The sequence below is a fragment of the Daldinia decipiens genome (assembly GCF_022478715.1).
Source record: "Daldinia decipiens strain CBS 113046 unplaced genomic scaffold F4813scaffold_2, whole genome shotgun sequence".
Lineage (NCBI taxonomy): Eukaryota > Fungi > Ascomycota > Sordariomycetes > Xylariales > Hypoxylaceae > Daldinia > Daldinia decipiens.
Window position 1 is genome coordinate 1,160,979 of NW_026054545.1, and position 15,518 is coordinate 1,176,496.

The 15,518-nt window shown below is 44.8% G+C and overlaps 7 protein-coding genes across 7 annotated transcripts; 3 read left to right on the top strand and 4 right to left on the bottom strand.

The window, feature by feature from the left end:
• Positions 1–1,065: 1,065 nt before the first annotated feature.
• Positions 1,066–3,240, bottom strand: F4813DRAFT_344115 (uncharacterized protein). The gene is made up of 2 exons (XM_049241625.1): positions 2,837–3,240; positions 1,066–2,658 (listed from the first exon to the last, which is right to left on the bottom strand). The coding sequence occupies exon 2, from the start codon at positions 2,630–2,632 to the stop codon at positions 1,544–1,546; it is 1,089 nt and encodes a 362-aa protein (XP_049104279.1). The 5' UTR covers positions 2,633–2,658; positions 2,837–3,240; the 3' UTR covers positions 1,066–1,543.
• An 810-nt stretch (positions 3,241–4,050) lies between these two features.
• Positions 4,051–6,550, top strand: F4813DRAFT_344116 (transcription factor Tfb2). Its single transcript, XM_049241626.1, has 4 exons — positions 4,051–4,214; positions 4,287–4,521; positions 4,586–6,322; positions 6,371–6,550. The coding sequence occupies exons 2-3, from the start codon at positions 4,398–4,400 to the stop codon at positions 5,896–5,898; spliced, it is 1,437 nt and encodes a 478-aa protein (XP_049104280.1). The 5' UTR covers positions 4,051–4,214; positions 4,287–4,397; the 3' UTR covers positions 5,899–6,322; positions 6,371–6,550.
• A 31-nt stretch (positions 6,551–6,581) lies between these two features.
• On the bottom strand, positions 6,582–8,623 carry F4813DRAFT_396962 (uncharacterized protein). Its single transcript, XM_049247890.1, has one exon. It carries the CDS (start codon positions 8,567–8,569, stop codon positions 6,638–6,640), a length of 1,932 nt encoding a protein of 643 aa, XP_049104281.1. The 5' UTR covers positions 8,570–8,623; the 3' UTR covers positions 6,582–6,637.
• Positions 8,624–9,590: 967 nt separating this feature from the next.
• Positions 9,591–11,284, bottom strand: F4813DRAFT_344119 (DUF833-domain-containing protein). The gene has a single exon (XM_049241627.1). It carries the CDS (start codon positions 10,711–10,713, stop codon positions 9,694–9,696), a length of 1,020 nt encoding a protein of 339 aa, XP_049104282.1. The 5' UTR covers positions 10,714–11,284; the 3' UTR covers positions 9,591–9,693.
• A 975-nt stretch (positions 11,285–12,259) lies between these two features.
• F4813DRAFT_385031 (uncharacterized protein) lies at positions 12,260–13,303 on the top strand (the record flags this gene model as incomplete). Its single annotated transcript, XM_049246186.1, has 2 exons — positions 12,260–12,655; positions 12,725–13,303. The coding sequence occupies 2 exons, from the start codon at positions 12,260–12,262 to the stop codon at positions 13,301–13,303; spliced, it is 975 nt and encodes a 324-aa protein (XP_049104283.1).
• Positions 13,032–14,650, top strand: F4813DRAFT_104870 (uncharacterized protein). Its single transcript, XM_049238430.1, has one exon. The coding sequence runs from the start codon at positions 13,340–13,342 to the stop codon at positions 14,345–14,347; it is 1,008 nt and encodes a 335-aa protein (XP_049104284.1). The 5' UTR covers positions 13,032–13,339; the 3' UTR covers positions 14,348–14,650.
• Positions 14,651–14,667: 17 nt separating this feature from the next.
• Positions 14,668–15,480, bottom strand: F4813DRAFT_344122 (uncharacterized protein). The gene has a single exon (XM_049241628.1). The coding sequence runs from the start codon at positions 15,196–15,198 to the stop codon at positions 14,920–14,922; it is 279 nt and encodes a 92-aa protein (XP_049104285.1). The 5' UTR covers positions 15,199–15,480; the 3' UTR covers positions 14,668–14,919.
• Between the last annotated feature and the right edge of the window lie 38 nt (positions 15,481–15,518).

A 15,518-nucleotide genomic window follows, 5' to 3' on the forward strand; every position in this document is an offset into this window, starting at 1 on the left:
ATAATAACCTTATTTTATTAATAAAAATATATTTACATTAATAACTTATAAAACGTACGATAAATATACCAAAATAAAAATAATATAAACCTTATTTATAAAATATTCTTAAAAGAATTTTATTATAATATGACTACCGTAACTATCGAAAATTAATAATTATTATTACTAACAATTTAATAACTTCGTTTTTTTTAAAAAAACCTTATAAAATTATTTAAATATAATATTATTATTAATCTAATTATTAAAAAACGTAATAAACTTCTAACCTTTAAATTTAATATTTTTATTATTAAAAAATTATTATTATTATATATATTTATTTATATATATAATAAAAGAATTTAAAAATTAACCGTTATTACTAATATACTTAATAATTAACATCTAAATTTTATTATTACAATTTTTAACTACAATACGTTTTTTATAAACCTTACCAATAATTATCCCATTATTCCTAACCCTTTTTATAATCTCCATTTTATTAGCGCTATACGTATACTTAACCAGGATATTTTTAATCTTAAAAGTTTCGAATTGGTTAAAAAAAATATTAATATTATTAACTATAACCCCGTTAATTTATTTATAATCAATTAAATAAACCTTAACTAATTTAATATTAAAATAATAAAATAAAAATTATATATATTAATATTTATTAAAAATATTAAACCAATAATTATAAGCTAATAATCTTCTTATAATATTTTTAAATCGATATAAAAAAAGTATATAATTAATATAATTTAACATAACAACCCAATTAACTAATTCTTTTTTTTAATATTTTAATAACTTCTAATATTTTTCTAAATAATCGTTTCGTATTTTACAACTTAATATTTAATTCATAAAATAATATTATAATATAAAATATTTTTTAAACGCCTACCGCAAAGATATACCGTTAAAAATGTCGTTTATTATTGCAACACAATATAATTAAATTAAAAAAATAAACATTTTAAAATTATAAAAAAATAAAGATTTAAATAATAAATTTTATTTTTTAATTAACTAAAAATTAATAAAATTATATAATAATTCATATATAGACCTTATTGCAAACGCGTTGCGTTTTTGAGGTGGCCCCCATTAGGGTAGCCCCTGTAAGGGTGCTTTGACTTATATAAAACATTATTACTGGCAAATCAATTGAACTCCCGGTATCTTTTAAGCTATGAATGGGTGTAAAAATCACTTGATGATGAATAACTAGTATTGATAGATTGGCTGATCGGCCAGGTTTTATCCGACTCATCAAACAGGAAAAAGGAGTAAAGTAAAAGGGGTAAAACACGGCCATTTTTGGGTCGAATCAGCAACTGGCTTCATCTAAAAATTAGGGTCTCTTGTTGAGATTGGGGTCTAAAGTTTCATCCCCAACTATCAAAGTGTAATAAAAGAAGCAAAGAGAAAAGAGTAATATACCAAAGTGGAGTAGAAGAAGGGGGTTTACTGGACGTCACATGAGGACTCCTACTGTTTCGGAGCCCCCAACTGTCGTTTATTGAATAGCCGCTCTTGCAAACCATTATCCCAAAATTGATTGGTAGATGGTAGCAGCTGAGTCTGGTAGTCGTGTGCTTATATATCCTACATTTGGGACGTCCATAAATATCAACCACTCCCTATCCCGATCGGTTAGACCAGTTGTGAATTCGTAATTCGATATTCGATATTTTAGACCAATAATCCTAGCCTCCTCAGTCAGCTTGAAATGGCGGTTCAGACGGTCTTCTTCCCAAAATGCAAGACCCATCCAGTTATGAGGATCCTCATTGATTAAAGTTGCGATTCGATCTCTATTTTGTTTCTCGTCAGGGTCGAAATAAGTTCGACATAACCATGACGAGCCATTAGTCCTATCAGGAGCTCCCCTCCAGGATACCATACCTGTAGTAGGAACCATTGTGGGTATCCGGATACTGTCTATACCTTGGTAGTCGCTAAAACAGTGACCTAAAGGTGTTGTAAAAAATGTATTTCCAATTGGGTTGTGGGACGTGCATCGCATGCAATACCGTCCGATCGCATCGGAGTCCTCATTTTCATACATTAGGTTTTCAGAATCAGAGGCCTCTTGCGCTAGCAATTCCAATCCCTGGCTCATAATATATTCGAGTGTTTCTCCACCAGGTCTTACACCATGTCCGGGATGCAAGGGTAAGGAGGTGCGGCAGATAATCCCATGAAGACGCCAATTCCAATCTAGGTGACACTCGATCATTCCGTATATAGCATCTAACTCTGTCAGCAGAAAAGGCTGTAGTGATTGGAGGAATAACATTTGCTCGGAAACTCTACCGTTGTGTTGCTTACTGCTTCCATGGGGGTTATAGGAATGAAAAAGTGTACAATAGAGTTCAAATAGGAGGAGAGCCCGGCGAATGCGGTATGATTCAACTTCTGAGAAGGAGTGCTCATCCTGGTTATCTCTTCCTCGTATTATGACCTTGTCCTGGGTTTTGAGGAACCTCTCGAAACACTGGGGATCTTGAGATACAAGTACGTACGACTTGGAGAAGTTGAAGTGAAGTCGAGCTACCCAGATTTCAACGGTTTGAAGCAAGAGCTGGATACGGCTCAAGCTCGCAAGAGTGCGAGGAATAGTTGGAAGCATGGTATCGTCACTTCGATTTGAAAATTCTTTAATCCAGTTAGCGTACGTCTGTGGGCCATTCTTCAAATCGGTGAAGGGGAGCTCGGACGAGGCTTCAAGAGAAACGATGTGATGGATGAGATGACGGATCTCTAAGTTGTACGGCATATTAGGACATTTCTCGAACATTAATCTGACAAATGAAGGGAATTCTTGGACAATTACCTCCATAAACTGTGGAGTTTTCAAGAGCACTGTATCTAGCTCTTTTATACTTAATTGCCCGAGAATCATGACCTGGATTTCGACGGGACTGTGGAAAAACAATCGTAGCAAGTTTTGATCCATACTATGTATGAATAGTTGGGTTTTTGCTATGAAAAATAGGGATTGTATGTTGAAGGGCTCTCTAATGGTGTACTTGCTTGCCAACGAAAGTATAACTAGTCTTAGCTTTATAGTTCGGCTTCGTCGAGAATGGTAGAGTGACTATTGAACCAGAATCAATTTGTTAATTCGGCTTGAATCACCTCTCGCGAATTTATGGTTCAAGCGCGTCAATATTGGGATTTCCAGTTGTTGCCAGATAACAATATTTTCAAATACTCAAAGGTAGGCGGAAATATTTTAGAAGGACAGGCGTAACAATGAGGGAAGAGCAATGCTATATACCTTATATTCATCGCTGAGTCTTATGTTACATGGACGGCCAGCAGTGAAAGAGCTTGTCCAGATTTGATCCGAATAACAATGAAGTGGATCTAATCAAGGGGTGATGTACCTAGGAAGATAATCAAGTGAATTTCAAACCAAGCCCTATGGAAGTGTAAGAAACAATAAATGTTGCTGGGGTTTTATTGAAAATGTACTGTCCACAGATACGCCGAAATAATAGGGAGGGCGTGACGAGGGAATTACATGCGGACAGATAATCTAGGATGAAGTTGGCGCGGTAGATAGCGATCATGACTACGAAACCTAAGAAGCAATGATTTTATTAATTATCTCTAGCGTCCTAGCTGGAGTAGATATAGTATCCGATAACTTGTATATTGGACATGTTGTAGTACTGGAGTTGTGAATGGTGATCCGAAGTTGTTAGTTGTTTACCAATGTCTTTGCTAACATGGCGCTTTGACCAGCTGCGATTACATCCTTAGGGGAGGCCTTGATCGATATCTAGCCTTGCAAATGATTATTTTCTTCTAATACAGCAGAGAGATTATTCAAGTTCATTAAGAAATTTAATCAAACCAAATACCGTGTTTATAGCAAAGCATGTTAAAGATTGTAGACAAAGAAACCCATTTTTATTTATAATTCCGTACCTATACTAAGTACCTAACCTTAGGTTCCTCTTAGGCGTGGCTTTGCATAAATCTTTGCGGAGGTGTCCCCCACCTACGAAGTTCCATAGGTACATTTAATTGTTAGCCTCAGTGGAGCTTAGGTAGTTCGGTACCTTAGGTACAATACATGTACAAGGATGTATGCAGCTAAAGATGAGCTCCGCTGGTCGCGCGACAGCGCTGAGCTTCTTCGGCTTTAATTCTTTCAACTTTTTATCATTCCAGCGCAAACTCTTGCTTCAACGAAAGGACAGGTACCCAAACAAGCCTGCCATGAATCATAGTTATAGCCGTGATCAATAAAGTCTAATTGTTCTTTTTAACAGAGCTACGATTGGTGTTCTGGTGCCGCTCGAAGCTGGCTTCTAGTTACCGGCTTCATACCATGATAGCTTCTTAGCCACCTTCAACTGCGATTGATCATACAACACTTCGCCATGTCTACCAGCGCCAACTCGCTGCCCCAGTACCTGGAACAGCTGCCGGGAACTACCTTTAGGAAGCTGTACCAGCAGCCTTCCACAGCCTTCGCCATCTTCCGGCGCATGCTTCCTCATATGGGTAAGAGCTTCTCAACAAGCGTGTAAACTTGCTTAGGACGAGGATCTCTAACTTGGAGATATAGCAAAGACTATCGTAATGGCCATACTATATTCGCCTACTCCATTTCTCGTATCCGACCTCGATCTGTGGATAAAACCCACCGCAGTCCGCGAAAAGGACCAAGCCATCGCCATCCTTCGATCGTTACATATAGTTCAGCCTCAGTCCTTAGCTCTTACCCAAAATTTCAAAAATAGTCTACGGCTTGCGTTGGAGGGCGGTGGCGATCATAATTCGTTCGGCGTGCCGTCTACACAACCCATTCCTAGCGAGGTTGACCATATGTTCCTGGATAGGTACGCGAGGAGAAAATGGGATGATATACTGCATTACGTCGTTTCGGCTACCGGAATAACCAGCATTCAGACGGGCTCTAGTGGACCTAAGCAGTCAGTCAAGGACCTTCTCTTGGCTGGCCGGCTGGTTGAGCGTAGGATTGGCGAACTTAAGATTACACATATTGGCTTTTCCTTTTTATTGCAGGAAGCAAACGCCCAGGTCTGGGCTCTATTACTCCTCTGGCTCGAGGCTATTGAGATAGCCAACGCCAACGGGAGCAAATCCGATATGGATTCCGTTGACATGCTATCATTTTTCTTCATGTTGGCCTCCCTCGAATTCGGGCGTGCATATAGCACTGACGCCCTCACGGAGAGTCGACGCAATATGCTACCTACTCTCATCGACTTCGGTCTGATCTACATTCCTCAACACAACACTCACCAATTTTTCCCTACTCGTCTAGCTACAACTCTTACTAGTAACGAAACAGCCCTTCGAAGCGTCAGCGCTGGTTTCTCAGCCGCCGCTAGCGCAACCAGCGACGAGCAAGACAAGTGCACCATTATCCTCGAGACCAACTTCCGGATGTACGCGTATGTACACTCGCCGCTGCAAATCGCCGTGTTAGCCCTCTTCTCGGACCTCAAGTTTCGCTTCAAGGGTCTCGTATCAGGCCATCTGACACGCAAATCTATTAAAAATGCCGTTAGCCACGGCATCACGGCGGACCAGATTGTCTCGTATCTCTCTACGCACGCAGACGAGCAGATGTACCGGTATGCCGCTGCAACCAACAAGCCCGTATTGCCTCCCGTCGTCATCGACCAGATCCGCCTCTGGCAGCTCGACACCGAGCGTATATCTACCCGCGACGGCTACCTCTTCAAGGAGTTCGACGAGTACAAGGAGTACAAAGCCGTGGCCGACTTTGCGGACAACATCGGCGTCTGCGCCTGGCGTAACGACAAGAAAGGAATATTCTTCGCCACCAAGGTCGAGCAGATCAAGGACTTTATGAGATCTCGCAGGAAGGCGAACGATGGAGGTAGTTAAAAAAAATAAGTAATGGAGGGCGAACTGAATTTTCTCGCCCTTTTTACTCGGTGCTACAGTCCGCCCATTCATTTTATTGTTTGAATCTGGTAATTCATATCATCAGGCATGGGAGTTTTCCGGTTTATAAGGTGCATTGGGATATGATGGGAACGATAGGCGCGCGTTACACGGTTTACGATATGATTAGACAGGGGTTCGCAGGCCTTCATATAAGGGCTCTCGCCATGTCCGCGACGGGTAGAATTCAAAAGTAATTCCCAGAAAAAATTATATGTTTTCACACGAATGGACTACATTATTACTGGGGGTTTATAATTAATGAGCAGCCAGTTGGTCATGTATTATTGATCATAACTAATAACTAGACCGGGGATGCAGGTCTTTGATGCCGGCAATATTATTCAGTCCTAAAGTTCATGAGGTTCGTTTCTCGTAACATATCGTACACACGTCCAACTAATGCTTCCAGGTATGAATAGTTCCACTTGTGCTTCGTGAAGCTTCCCTCGTAGAATAACCGGAATGAGTATTAAGTCCTTCTCCGTATGACACATATCCGCCTCCTTTTTTTTTTTCTCTCTCTCCTTTTGCGGTCCTTTTCATTATAACATAACTGCGTATAGCAAAGTAGGTAGAAACAATACAGCACAAGCTAAACCATTAAGGGCTCTCAACGAATCAAACTTCTCACTGGTCGTGTCGGATCCATAGCATTAATTTCTTTCTTCTTCGCTTCCTACTGCGATCCATTAGCCTTCTTCTTACTGCTGCCGCTGCTGCTGTTACCGCTGAAGATGCGGCCGACCCAACCCTTCTTGTCCTTGTCCTTGTCCTTGTCATCCCAGGACGAGCCGGGCGGGAGAAGCCCCTTCTTGCCGACGAGACGCGCGTAGTCCTGTTGGAACTCGTGCATGCTGTCGAGGGCAGAGCGGTTCGCGCACAGCGCCTCCAGGTGGCGGAATACGCGGCGGATGCGGGTGTCTTCGTCTGTCATTTCCGACGCGGCTTGGACTGTGGCGACGATCTCGCCCGAGAGTAGCTGGGGAGTCACGCCTGGCATGCAGGCCATGCTGTAGGAGGTTCGGAGCGCGGCGTCGGGCGCGGGCACGGGCGCGGGTGTAGGGGTGGGCTTGGGTGTAGGGGCTTGGGCTTGGGGTTGCTGCTGTCCCGGCATGGAGGTCGTGATGAGGTTCAGACTTTGCCCCTTTAGGTTCTCGTTGCGCAGCTTGTCTTGCATGGCGACGAAGCGGCCGGTCCAGTACGATTGGGTCTCGGCGTTGTAGACCATGCGAGGGTTGCGGTGGACGGGCATGGTCGCGAGGGCGGGTGCAGGCGTGGAAGCTTGGTTGGGCGTCACATTTGCTCCAAGGGAGCTGTCGTTTTCGGTCAGAGACGCGTTGCCGTCGAAAGTGTTAGAAGCCATTATGGGCGATCCTATCTGGCGACGTAAATCGCTGCGGCTATTTTTATTGTTGTTACTGCTGGATAGCGATGCGCGCGAGAATGAGGATGTCAGGTTGGAAAGCACGTTAAGAGTGCGTGACTTGGGAATGCCGCTCTGTTTCTTGGGCTTGGGGTTTGGCACCGGCATGGGTGGTGGTAGTTGTGGAGGTAACGGATGAATGCGAGCTAAATCGATGGAATTAATGCAATCTGCACTTGGGAAGGTTTGTTTTGGCAGTTGCTGGGCTTGGGGTTGTTGCAAAGGAGGTTGTTGCTGAAAAGGAGGTTTGTCTGAAGTAGGAACCTTCTGCTCTGCATTCTTCTCCGTATTCTTCTGCTTTACAGTTTGCAGTATTTGCTCTGGCAACTCCGGAATGGGTTCAGTGTTGGATACGTCAGAAATCACCTTTCGCTTTGCGTTGGGCGGCGTGCGTTTGGGTATTTTCTTGGTGCTGGATATTTCCAGACTGTCCCTATGTCTTCTTCCAAGGTCGACTTCTGAGAGATAAGGGTTGATGTTTTCTGCCCCGAAACGTGGAATGACCCCAGACGTAGATGCGGTAACAGAAGAGGAAGTGGTTGCTCCGGACGACTCAGGTACCGGGAGAAGCGTTCTTGAAGTTTGTAGCCCACCTTTCTGCTGTGTGTAGGCTGATGGGGGAGGCAGATTGCCAGTTGTCTGCGATTGTCTTAGGGGTCCTGGTGCGTATCTGTCAAAACTACCTCGGGATCCAGATGCGACCATAGACGAATACGCAGTAGTAGGATGACTGGTTAATGGACCTGGGTGATTGCTTGTAGAAGTCTGGGGGGTTGTAGATGCAGTTACAGTTGAATATCCCGTAGTGGGTTGGCTGGATGGCGGTCCATTAGTCGTGAAACCTGCCGACAGCTTTCGAGATGATATAGATCCGGAGGAATAGTTCTGATAACTTGTGTCAATCGGTGACGAAATACCTGATTGCTGAGTATTCCACGGCGATACTGTTGCTTGACGAGTACGCCCAAGTACGGCAGCGCTCGTGCTTAGTGGTAACTGGCTCGTTCGACTAATACCAGGCCTACCGCCTCTTCCTCTACCTCGTTGAGAGCTTCCTCGACTGCATAATGCTCCACGAATGTCCCCTCCTATGCGTGTATCGGCCCCAGGTTTAATTGCTCCAGGAAGTTCCTGTTGGCGCCGCGCGTCCATAGTAAGATGAGGATCTCGAGAATGCGGAAACATGATTCCAGTATTCCTCTAACGGTCATATATAACTGATGGGCTTTTTCGAGGTGGAGAAATATGATGAATTCCGTCCAGACGGTGATTAGTGTAAAGACTATGTTAAGATGCACCGAGCTGAGCGTGATGAGGCAAACCACAGTTCCTTCGACGAGGTCATACAGAAGAGATAGGGATTCTCGAATCAAGATCAAAGTAGTAAGATATGGTTCTGGATGTCCCTGTCTCTGATGATGTTGAGCTGCCATGGACAGGTATCTAACCAAGGAACACTAAGAACTGGTTCTGTTGTGCTGTGCTGTGTTATGATGTGTTGCAAGAGAAAATCCAAAATAGAAGCCTGTTGCTCGCGAGATATGGTGTCAGGACATGTAAACGAAACGCATAGCAACCTAAGAGATTGTGATATGATCAGGTTTTAGCTTAAAAGGCTCCGTTTATTTTCGAGATAGACCTGTAAAGAGATTCTGACAAGAGTCACCAAGGTGGCCGCAGCTTCTACATCTCTAGCACCTCCTCAAGGTACCCCTTCTTTGATTATGTCGTCAACATTTTGAAGATGACTCTTTCCTTATTGGAAATATACAGTGTCTGCCAGTTGACGCTTCCATCAATGCCTCACTTGACCATGTCTATGACTTGCAAGCCTTCATCGACCCCTGAATCTATGGCTGGGGGCACTCAGATCACTTCTACCAATAAGAATAATCAACAGTTTTTCTTTAACCATAAATGTCCGTTTAGATATCCCGTACGGCAATGTAAGAACGCATCCTGTTATTTTGGTCTTCTATGTGCTATAAAATAGAGAAGGAAAGGTGGTTGGTAATACGGTATTATTACGAGTGGGAGTTACTCAGAGCATTGTAGAACTTACTAGGACTTGGTGAAAAAAGAGTCTTCATGGATGAAGCCCGGTGCCCTTAATGTGTTAAATGTCTACGGAGTTGGTATGATGTGAATATAATAGAATGAACATGATCGTTATGTGTGTTATGTCTGAACGGTATGAGAACTACTTGAGTGTTTTAGTTAGAGAGGATGCTACAGATACGGGTGCGTTAGGATATGTTGCTATGTGCCAAAGATGTCTAATAATTTCTCGTTTTGCTTTCTATATCACATTATTCTTCTATCTTAAACTTGAACGTCTCATCCCCCTTTCCCCTTTCAATTGGGTTCCCGTGAGAATCCCATAACGCCCGCTCTTTATATGTAATATTGCCTTCCCAATCTAAAAGAATAATGGTCTGTCTTTGAGTACCATAAGCACCCTTCATAAAATATCCATGCGCATCCCTATGCTCTTCCGGCTCGCTCTCATCTTCGATTGCATCAAATGCTGCTTTTGCCCTCCCCTCATCGGCCGCGTCAGCCATGTCTTTCCATCCTTGATCTTCTGCGAAGCTGCGAATGAATACAGACCGCCGAAGGGCATCCATGTGCTCTTGAAAACTCATTTTTGGCTCCAAGGGTAGCGTATCATGATCGAGGACCTTGAAGAGCCGGTTGGTAAGCTCTTCTTCGTTCAGGTCCTTGTCGACAGCTTCTTGTATTGCCTCCTCGGCCAATTTCTTCCCGATATTGATCTTGTCCCATTGGGCAGGTTCTACATAGACGGCATTGCTTAGGCCATATATTTGTCCACGTTCCCCACCTATCCATGGGACCTCGCCGACATGGTCCCACCGATTGGAGATGATCGCGAGCGGCTTAATGCCCTTCTCGGTCCTCTGCTTCAAATCACCGCATACAAGCGAAAACCCTCCGACACCCTTGGCAGCGCGACCTTCTAGCATCGTATGGACGAAGTCGTCCAGGCCAAGTCCAGAAGGGGCACCCAGCCAGGCACTCACTATGGTACCTCGGCTCCTGACCCCGGCGATGGCGTGATCCGGGTCCGGGTCATCTTCGCTCGACTCCCGATAATTTGTCAGCACGGCGAATCGTCCGGTTTTAGTGACGCCTAGCCATGTCCCTCGCTCTTTACGGTACAAGTCTCGCGCGGACAGTATTTGTTCTCCTGAAGGCTGGTGGGTCCACCAGTGTGGCCGGCTAGTAGGTCTTAGGATGTATTCATCCCGATTGTCAAGAGCAATAAGTGCATATTTCGGATGGGCCGTCGTGATAAGAACGATGCACATTTTGATGAAAAGCAAAACCCCGAGACCTCTTTTATCGTTTACTGGTTGTGTTTCTGATATTTACCTAGGTAAGTAGGTAGGTAGTGGTTATGGGTGTAAGTCCGAAATGGTTTAATCATAGGCAGAGCGGAGTGAAATCAACCACCCGGGGACACAATTATAGACGAAATTGAAGAGAGAAAATTAAATAAAAACTCCCACCGTTGCCACCGTCTCAGCAATGTTTCTGTTAGGCCCTGCTTGATCGTCAATCTCCTGACACACGTTCTTTTTCCCCTTGTACGGCGCGGCGGTAATTAGAGCTAGACCATTCACGGGATGGACGAGAGTGATCCCAATGGTGGTGTGACACGTCTCATGCGAGATTGAGATTTGGAACGCTGTCAGTCAGGAGCTGTGTAGACCGCCTAAGGCTGCTGGGCTGCTGGGCTGCTGGGTTCCTGGATTTTCTTAGGGGTTTAAGCTGGCACATGCGACTTCGGTCGCGCGTTGTTGGCGTCTATGTACTTGAGATAATACCTAATCATCTAGAAATTCCAGGTGCGTTCCGTGTCATCGGACTTGTGTGGGGTGATATGGGCGATAGTAATAGAGGGAACTAATCACTCACTAAACGGCCACTGCCGAGAGCACTAGAGTGGCTGAGGCCTAGTACCTAATTCCCAAGGTTTTGGAGGACTACCACAATTAAATACGTGATACTGAAGATGTGGAGAGTGGCTGATACGGTGAGTCGCGGTTGGCCCCTACATAGGTACACTACCTACGTACACTACGTACACTACGTACATTACGTACATTACCAGATTACGTACGACCCCGGGATCTTACCTACATGTACTCCTACACGTAGATAATTGTCGCTTATTTCACCAATGTCATCTTCTCATCTAGCCCTAAGGGATCCTACCTGCCAGCTATTAAGCATCTATAATAGGGCCAACAATTACCGGAACCCAACGCATCCAATAGGAATTAATTTCGTTATGACTCCGTCCGGAATGATACCGTATAGTGATACCCGGACAAGCTTACCAAGATTTCAAATCAGATCGGCCTCAATTCATTCATGGGTGACATAATACATAGGTATATATATATATACATATGAATTAGGCATATTCCTTAGGTAGTTTATGTACCTCTTACCATAATCCTCATCACTCACCCCTCGTCGAGGTACCTCTTAATCTCCGACCAACTTCCACTTCGGCTTCGTTAGTCAAGTCTAATCCTTCCCGTAATATCACTATATACTCTTAGAGTTAGGTAACTACGAATATTCAGCCAAGGACGATGCAAGTACCTACATACATGTAACTTAACCTGATGTAAAATATCCAAGAGTACCTAACATTAGGTACATATATATATATATATATATATTACCCCTAAAGAACAGCATCTTCAGTTTTCTATCTTCCCCTGATCCGAGTTCTCCCATCTACCTTTATTCAGCTCACATTAATTTATCCTACAGAATATGTTTATTGTCTCCTCACTTCTATGCTTAGCGATAGTCTCAAGTACTAGAGGCGGATAAACAATGGCTCGTTACTCTACCGTTGGTCGCATGTCTATCGGCAGCCTAGACGACGATCAATTCTATAGTGCACCCTCCAGCCGGATAGCTAGCCGACATGTCAGCCTTATAGCCTCACACAACCTACATGAGACGGGCCACGGCACAATATCCGTGCAGTCCCCCAACTCAACCTACCAGCCCGGCCTATCAGCTCCTGTATCACCCCTAGAACCTCACATCCCGGGGCCGAAGCAAATATCGAGGCCGCGAGTGGCAACGCCTTTTGCTATACACTATCACCAAAATCCGAGGCGTCATCATTTCTGTCCAAAGTCTATAAGTCGTCGTTTCCACAGGACGTTCCATGCCACGTCGGAAAGCATTCCACTACTTCAACCACTGATGAACGACTCAAGCGTAGACACTAACGGCTATACGAAGCCATTGGTATCACCCCCTGGATCCCCTACTGCAACAGATTGCTAGAGTCCAGTGTACACCGGGGCCCAGACCCCTCGTTCAGAATTAGATGGAACTATGCTCGATAGTCCAATTAGCATTGATAGACAGGCAGCAGACACCATTGTTTGCAATATACGAGCTTACTTATCTAATAGAGGGCATAGTGGTTGCTCATTTTTAACGGAGAGGCCAACAAGCATTGACGAGAATCTACCCCCCATATCAAGATTGTGGACTGACCAGGATAACTTTGGAACTGGTCACCCTAAGGTTAACGAACCGACGACTAAGAGCTATCTGGTTACCACGGACGATATTGCGGGGATTCTAGATATCGTAATTGCTGGTATCCGCTGTGTTCGCAATGACAGTTCGGCAGTTGAATGTCTCTCGATGTTATTACCTAGAGAACCACGGGCAAAGCCTACACCCAACATGAATTTTATTGTTCCTGGATCGCCTAGTATTGCTGATCCAGCTACAACGATCAGTTCTGTTCAACCTTCCTTTAGCATATCCAGCTGCTCTGACTACCATGGTCATTGTGTTGACACGGCTAGAACTACGTTCATTTCTCGACAAAGCATTACCGAGGTCACATAGGGATTTGCCCCGGGAAATCCAGTTCGAGAGGCAGTCATGGAGCCTTATGCGACTGTCGTTGGGTCTATGGAGGTCTCTCGAAACGTGTCTACGCGCGCCTCATCATTGATCGCTTCAAATTCGCCGTCTATCTGTGACATTCGAAGGACAAGCGCTAAATTTAATTCCACCATTGAAGAGTCAGCCCATGTTCAGGAGCCCAAGCTTCAAAGTAAAAGGCGATCGGTGTCCGAACCAGTCAGCCCCAGAAGGTCTCTAGGAGATATCAAAATCCCCACTAATCGTTGCCGGGATGGTTCGATGACATGTTTCCCGAAGCTTCCCTCGAGATCATGTACTAGCGACTGGTTAACGCCGCTCGGCCTGTTTAATGAATTCGGTATGCCACAACAGAGAGAAATGATGCCGGACCTTTACGCTCGTGGTGTAGATGCACATTGCGGGATTAATGTTTCTAGGCCTTTAGAAATACTCGAGGAGTCACCACGTCAAACCCCAGTTCCACCCACTGACCCCCCTTTTCGGGAATCCATGGTGCAATGGCCTGGTAAACTAGATGAAAAGCCCGAGAAATTGAGTAGGAAAACGGGACGTGCAATCGGCGCGTCTTCACACCGTCGAAAGAGCAGCTTTAAGTCCCCTGGAGTTTGGGCATCCAGTACGAACCATGGCCTTTTAGATAAACTGCGTCGTTATAGTTTCATGCCATTGCTAGATCAGACATCAGAGAGCTCTCGCAAGGTACTACCTCTCCCGCGAGCGTGGGACGAACTACCACTGCGAGAAGAAGGAGGTAGGAGGTATTCATCTCAAGCGCTTCTACAAGGACTCCTGGATGGTAAACCGGCTTCGAACAAATCGTCGCGGAAATCATCCATGTCCGGGGCCCGAAGGCAGAGGAAGAAGACTGGTTCGTCGGCGACGCAGAAAAGGCATAGCGCTGAGCCCGGTCGCATGTCATGTTCGGAAGATCAGACGCCGCACATATGTACAGACGAACAGTTGACACCCTTTTCGGGGTCGGAAACGGCATGGTTCGAGTGAAATAGGCTGCTTAATACGACGAGGCCTGTGGAATAATCGCTTCGTCTTCATAGTCCTATTCGATTGGCTGCATTACGGTTCTCGAATTTGGCACCTGGCTATACTATTGATTCCAGGATATGAATCTTGTCCAATGCAGGTAGATAGGTAACTAACTTAACCGATGACCTATTAAAGATGCACGTATAAATACGACCAATGAATCATCTTAACTATTTTACTCGTGAGATCAAATAGTTAGTTGATTTTCCATTCGAATTCTACGTTCTTCATCATGGGCCGTGGCAGACCGCTTCATCACGTTGGAGATGTGGCATAAATGAGCAATATATGGTATTATATATCAAAATTCAATTTGTCTTCATGGCGCATTCATCCAGCACGTTCCGTATCAGTGTACTTAATAATACAGCCCATCTTCATGTAACTACCTAACCTATACAGTATCGTACACGCCTATTTCCAGCATATTACTCCACGTTTGTTTATTTCCCGGCAGCGTAACTGCTGTGCGTTGTTGTTGTTGTTGTTTTTGTTTTTGTTTTTCGTTATGTGGTTGCGTTGACGCCCACTTATTGCTTCCATTGACCCGCGTTCTCGATGCCCTTGGACACGCTCTCGGCGCCATTCTGAACGCCAGTTCCGACGGAGCTTAGCGCGTCGCCGACGGGCTTGCCGGCTGACCCCGTTGCGCTTGTGATGGTGTCGCCGAGCCCACGAGTGGCGGCACCGACTACGCCGCCTGCCGTTCGGCCTACGCCTCCGGCGACGTTACCGACGGTGCTGGTAACGAACTTGGCGGCGCCGGTTACGCCGGAGTCTTGGGTGGTGGACTTTTTCTCGAGAGGCATGTTTGCGAAGAGAGATGTTTTGTTGGTGTGTTGTGTGGTATTGGTGGATAGGAGGTAGGTAGGTACCTGAATTTGAATTGTGGCGATGGTGATTTCAATGATATGCTTAGGTTAGGTACTTTTAAATTCGAGCGATATTGATTATATATATGCGATGATGTCTTCCAAGTCCGACATACGCAAATGCATATCTAACCCAGACGAAGACGAAGATGAGGTGTGACGTCACAGCCTCAGCTTGTCTTCATCACCGAAGGCGTCACAGCTACGCAAGAGCCAATCAAGGGGCTCAACACTGGTGGCCTGACCTTAATAAGGTT

Bases quoted from the DNA above. Each gene is read 5' to 3' on its own strand.
- F4813DRAFT_344115 (XM_049241625.1), bottom strand. From the start codon at position 2,632: ATGCTTCCAACTATTCCTCGCACTCTTGCGAGCTTGAGCCGTATCCAG.
- F4813DRAFT_344116 (XM_049241626.1), top strand. From the start codon at position 4,398: ATGTCTACCAGCGCCAACTCGCTGCCCCAGTACCTGGAACAGCTGCCG. The intron at 4,522-4,585 runs GTAAGAGCTTCT...TTGGAGATATAG, and splicing joins GCGCATGCTTCCTCATATGG to CAAAGACTATCGTAATGGCC.
- F4813DRAFT_396962 (XM_049247890.1), bottom strand. From the start codon at position 8,569: ATGTTTCCGCATTCTCGAGATCCTCATCTTACTATGGACGCGCGGCGC.
- F4813DRAFT_344119 (XM_049241627.1), bottom strand. From the start codon at position 10,713: ATGTGCATCGTTCTTATCACGACGGCCCATCCGAAATATGCACTTATT.
- F4813DRAFT_104870 (XM_049238430.1), top strand. From the start codon at position 13,340: ATGGAGCCTTATGCGACTGTCGTTGGGTCTATGGAGGTCTCTCGAAAC.
- F4813DRAFT_344122 (XM_049241628.1), bottom strand. From the start codon at position 15,198: ATGCCTCTCGAGAAAAAGTCCACCACCCAAGACTCCGGCGTAACCGGC.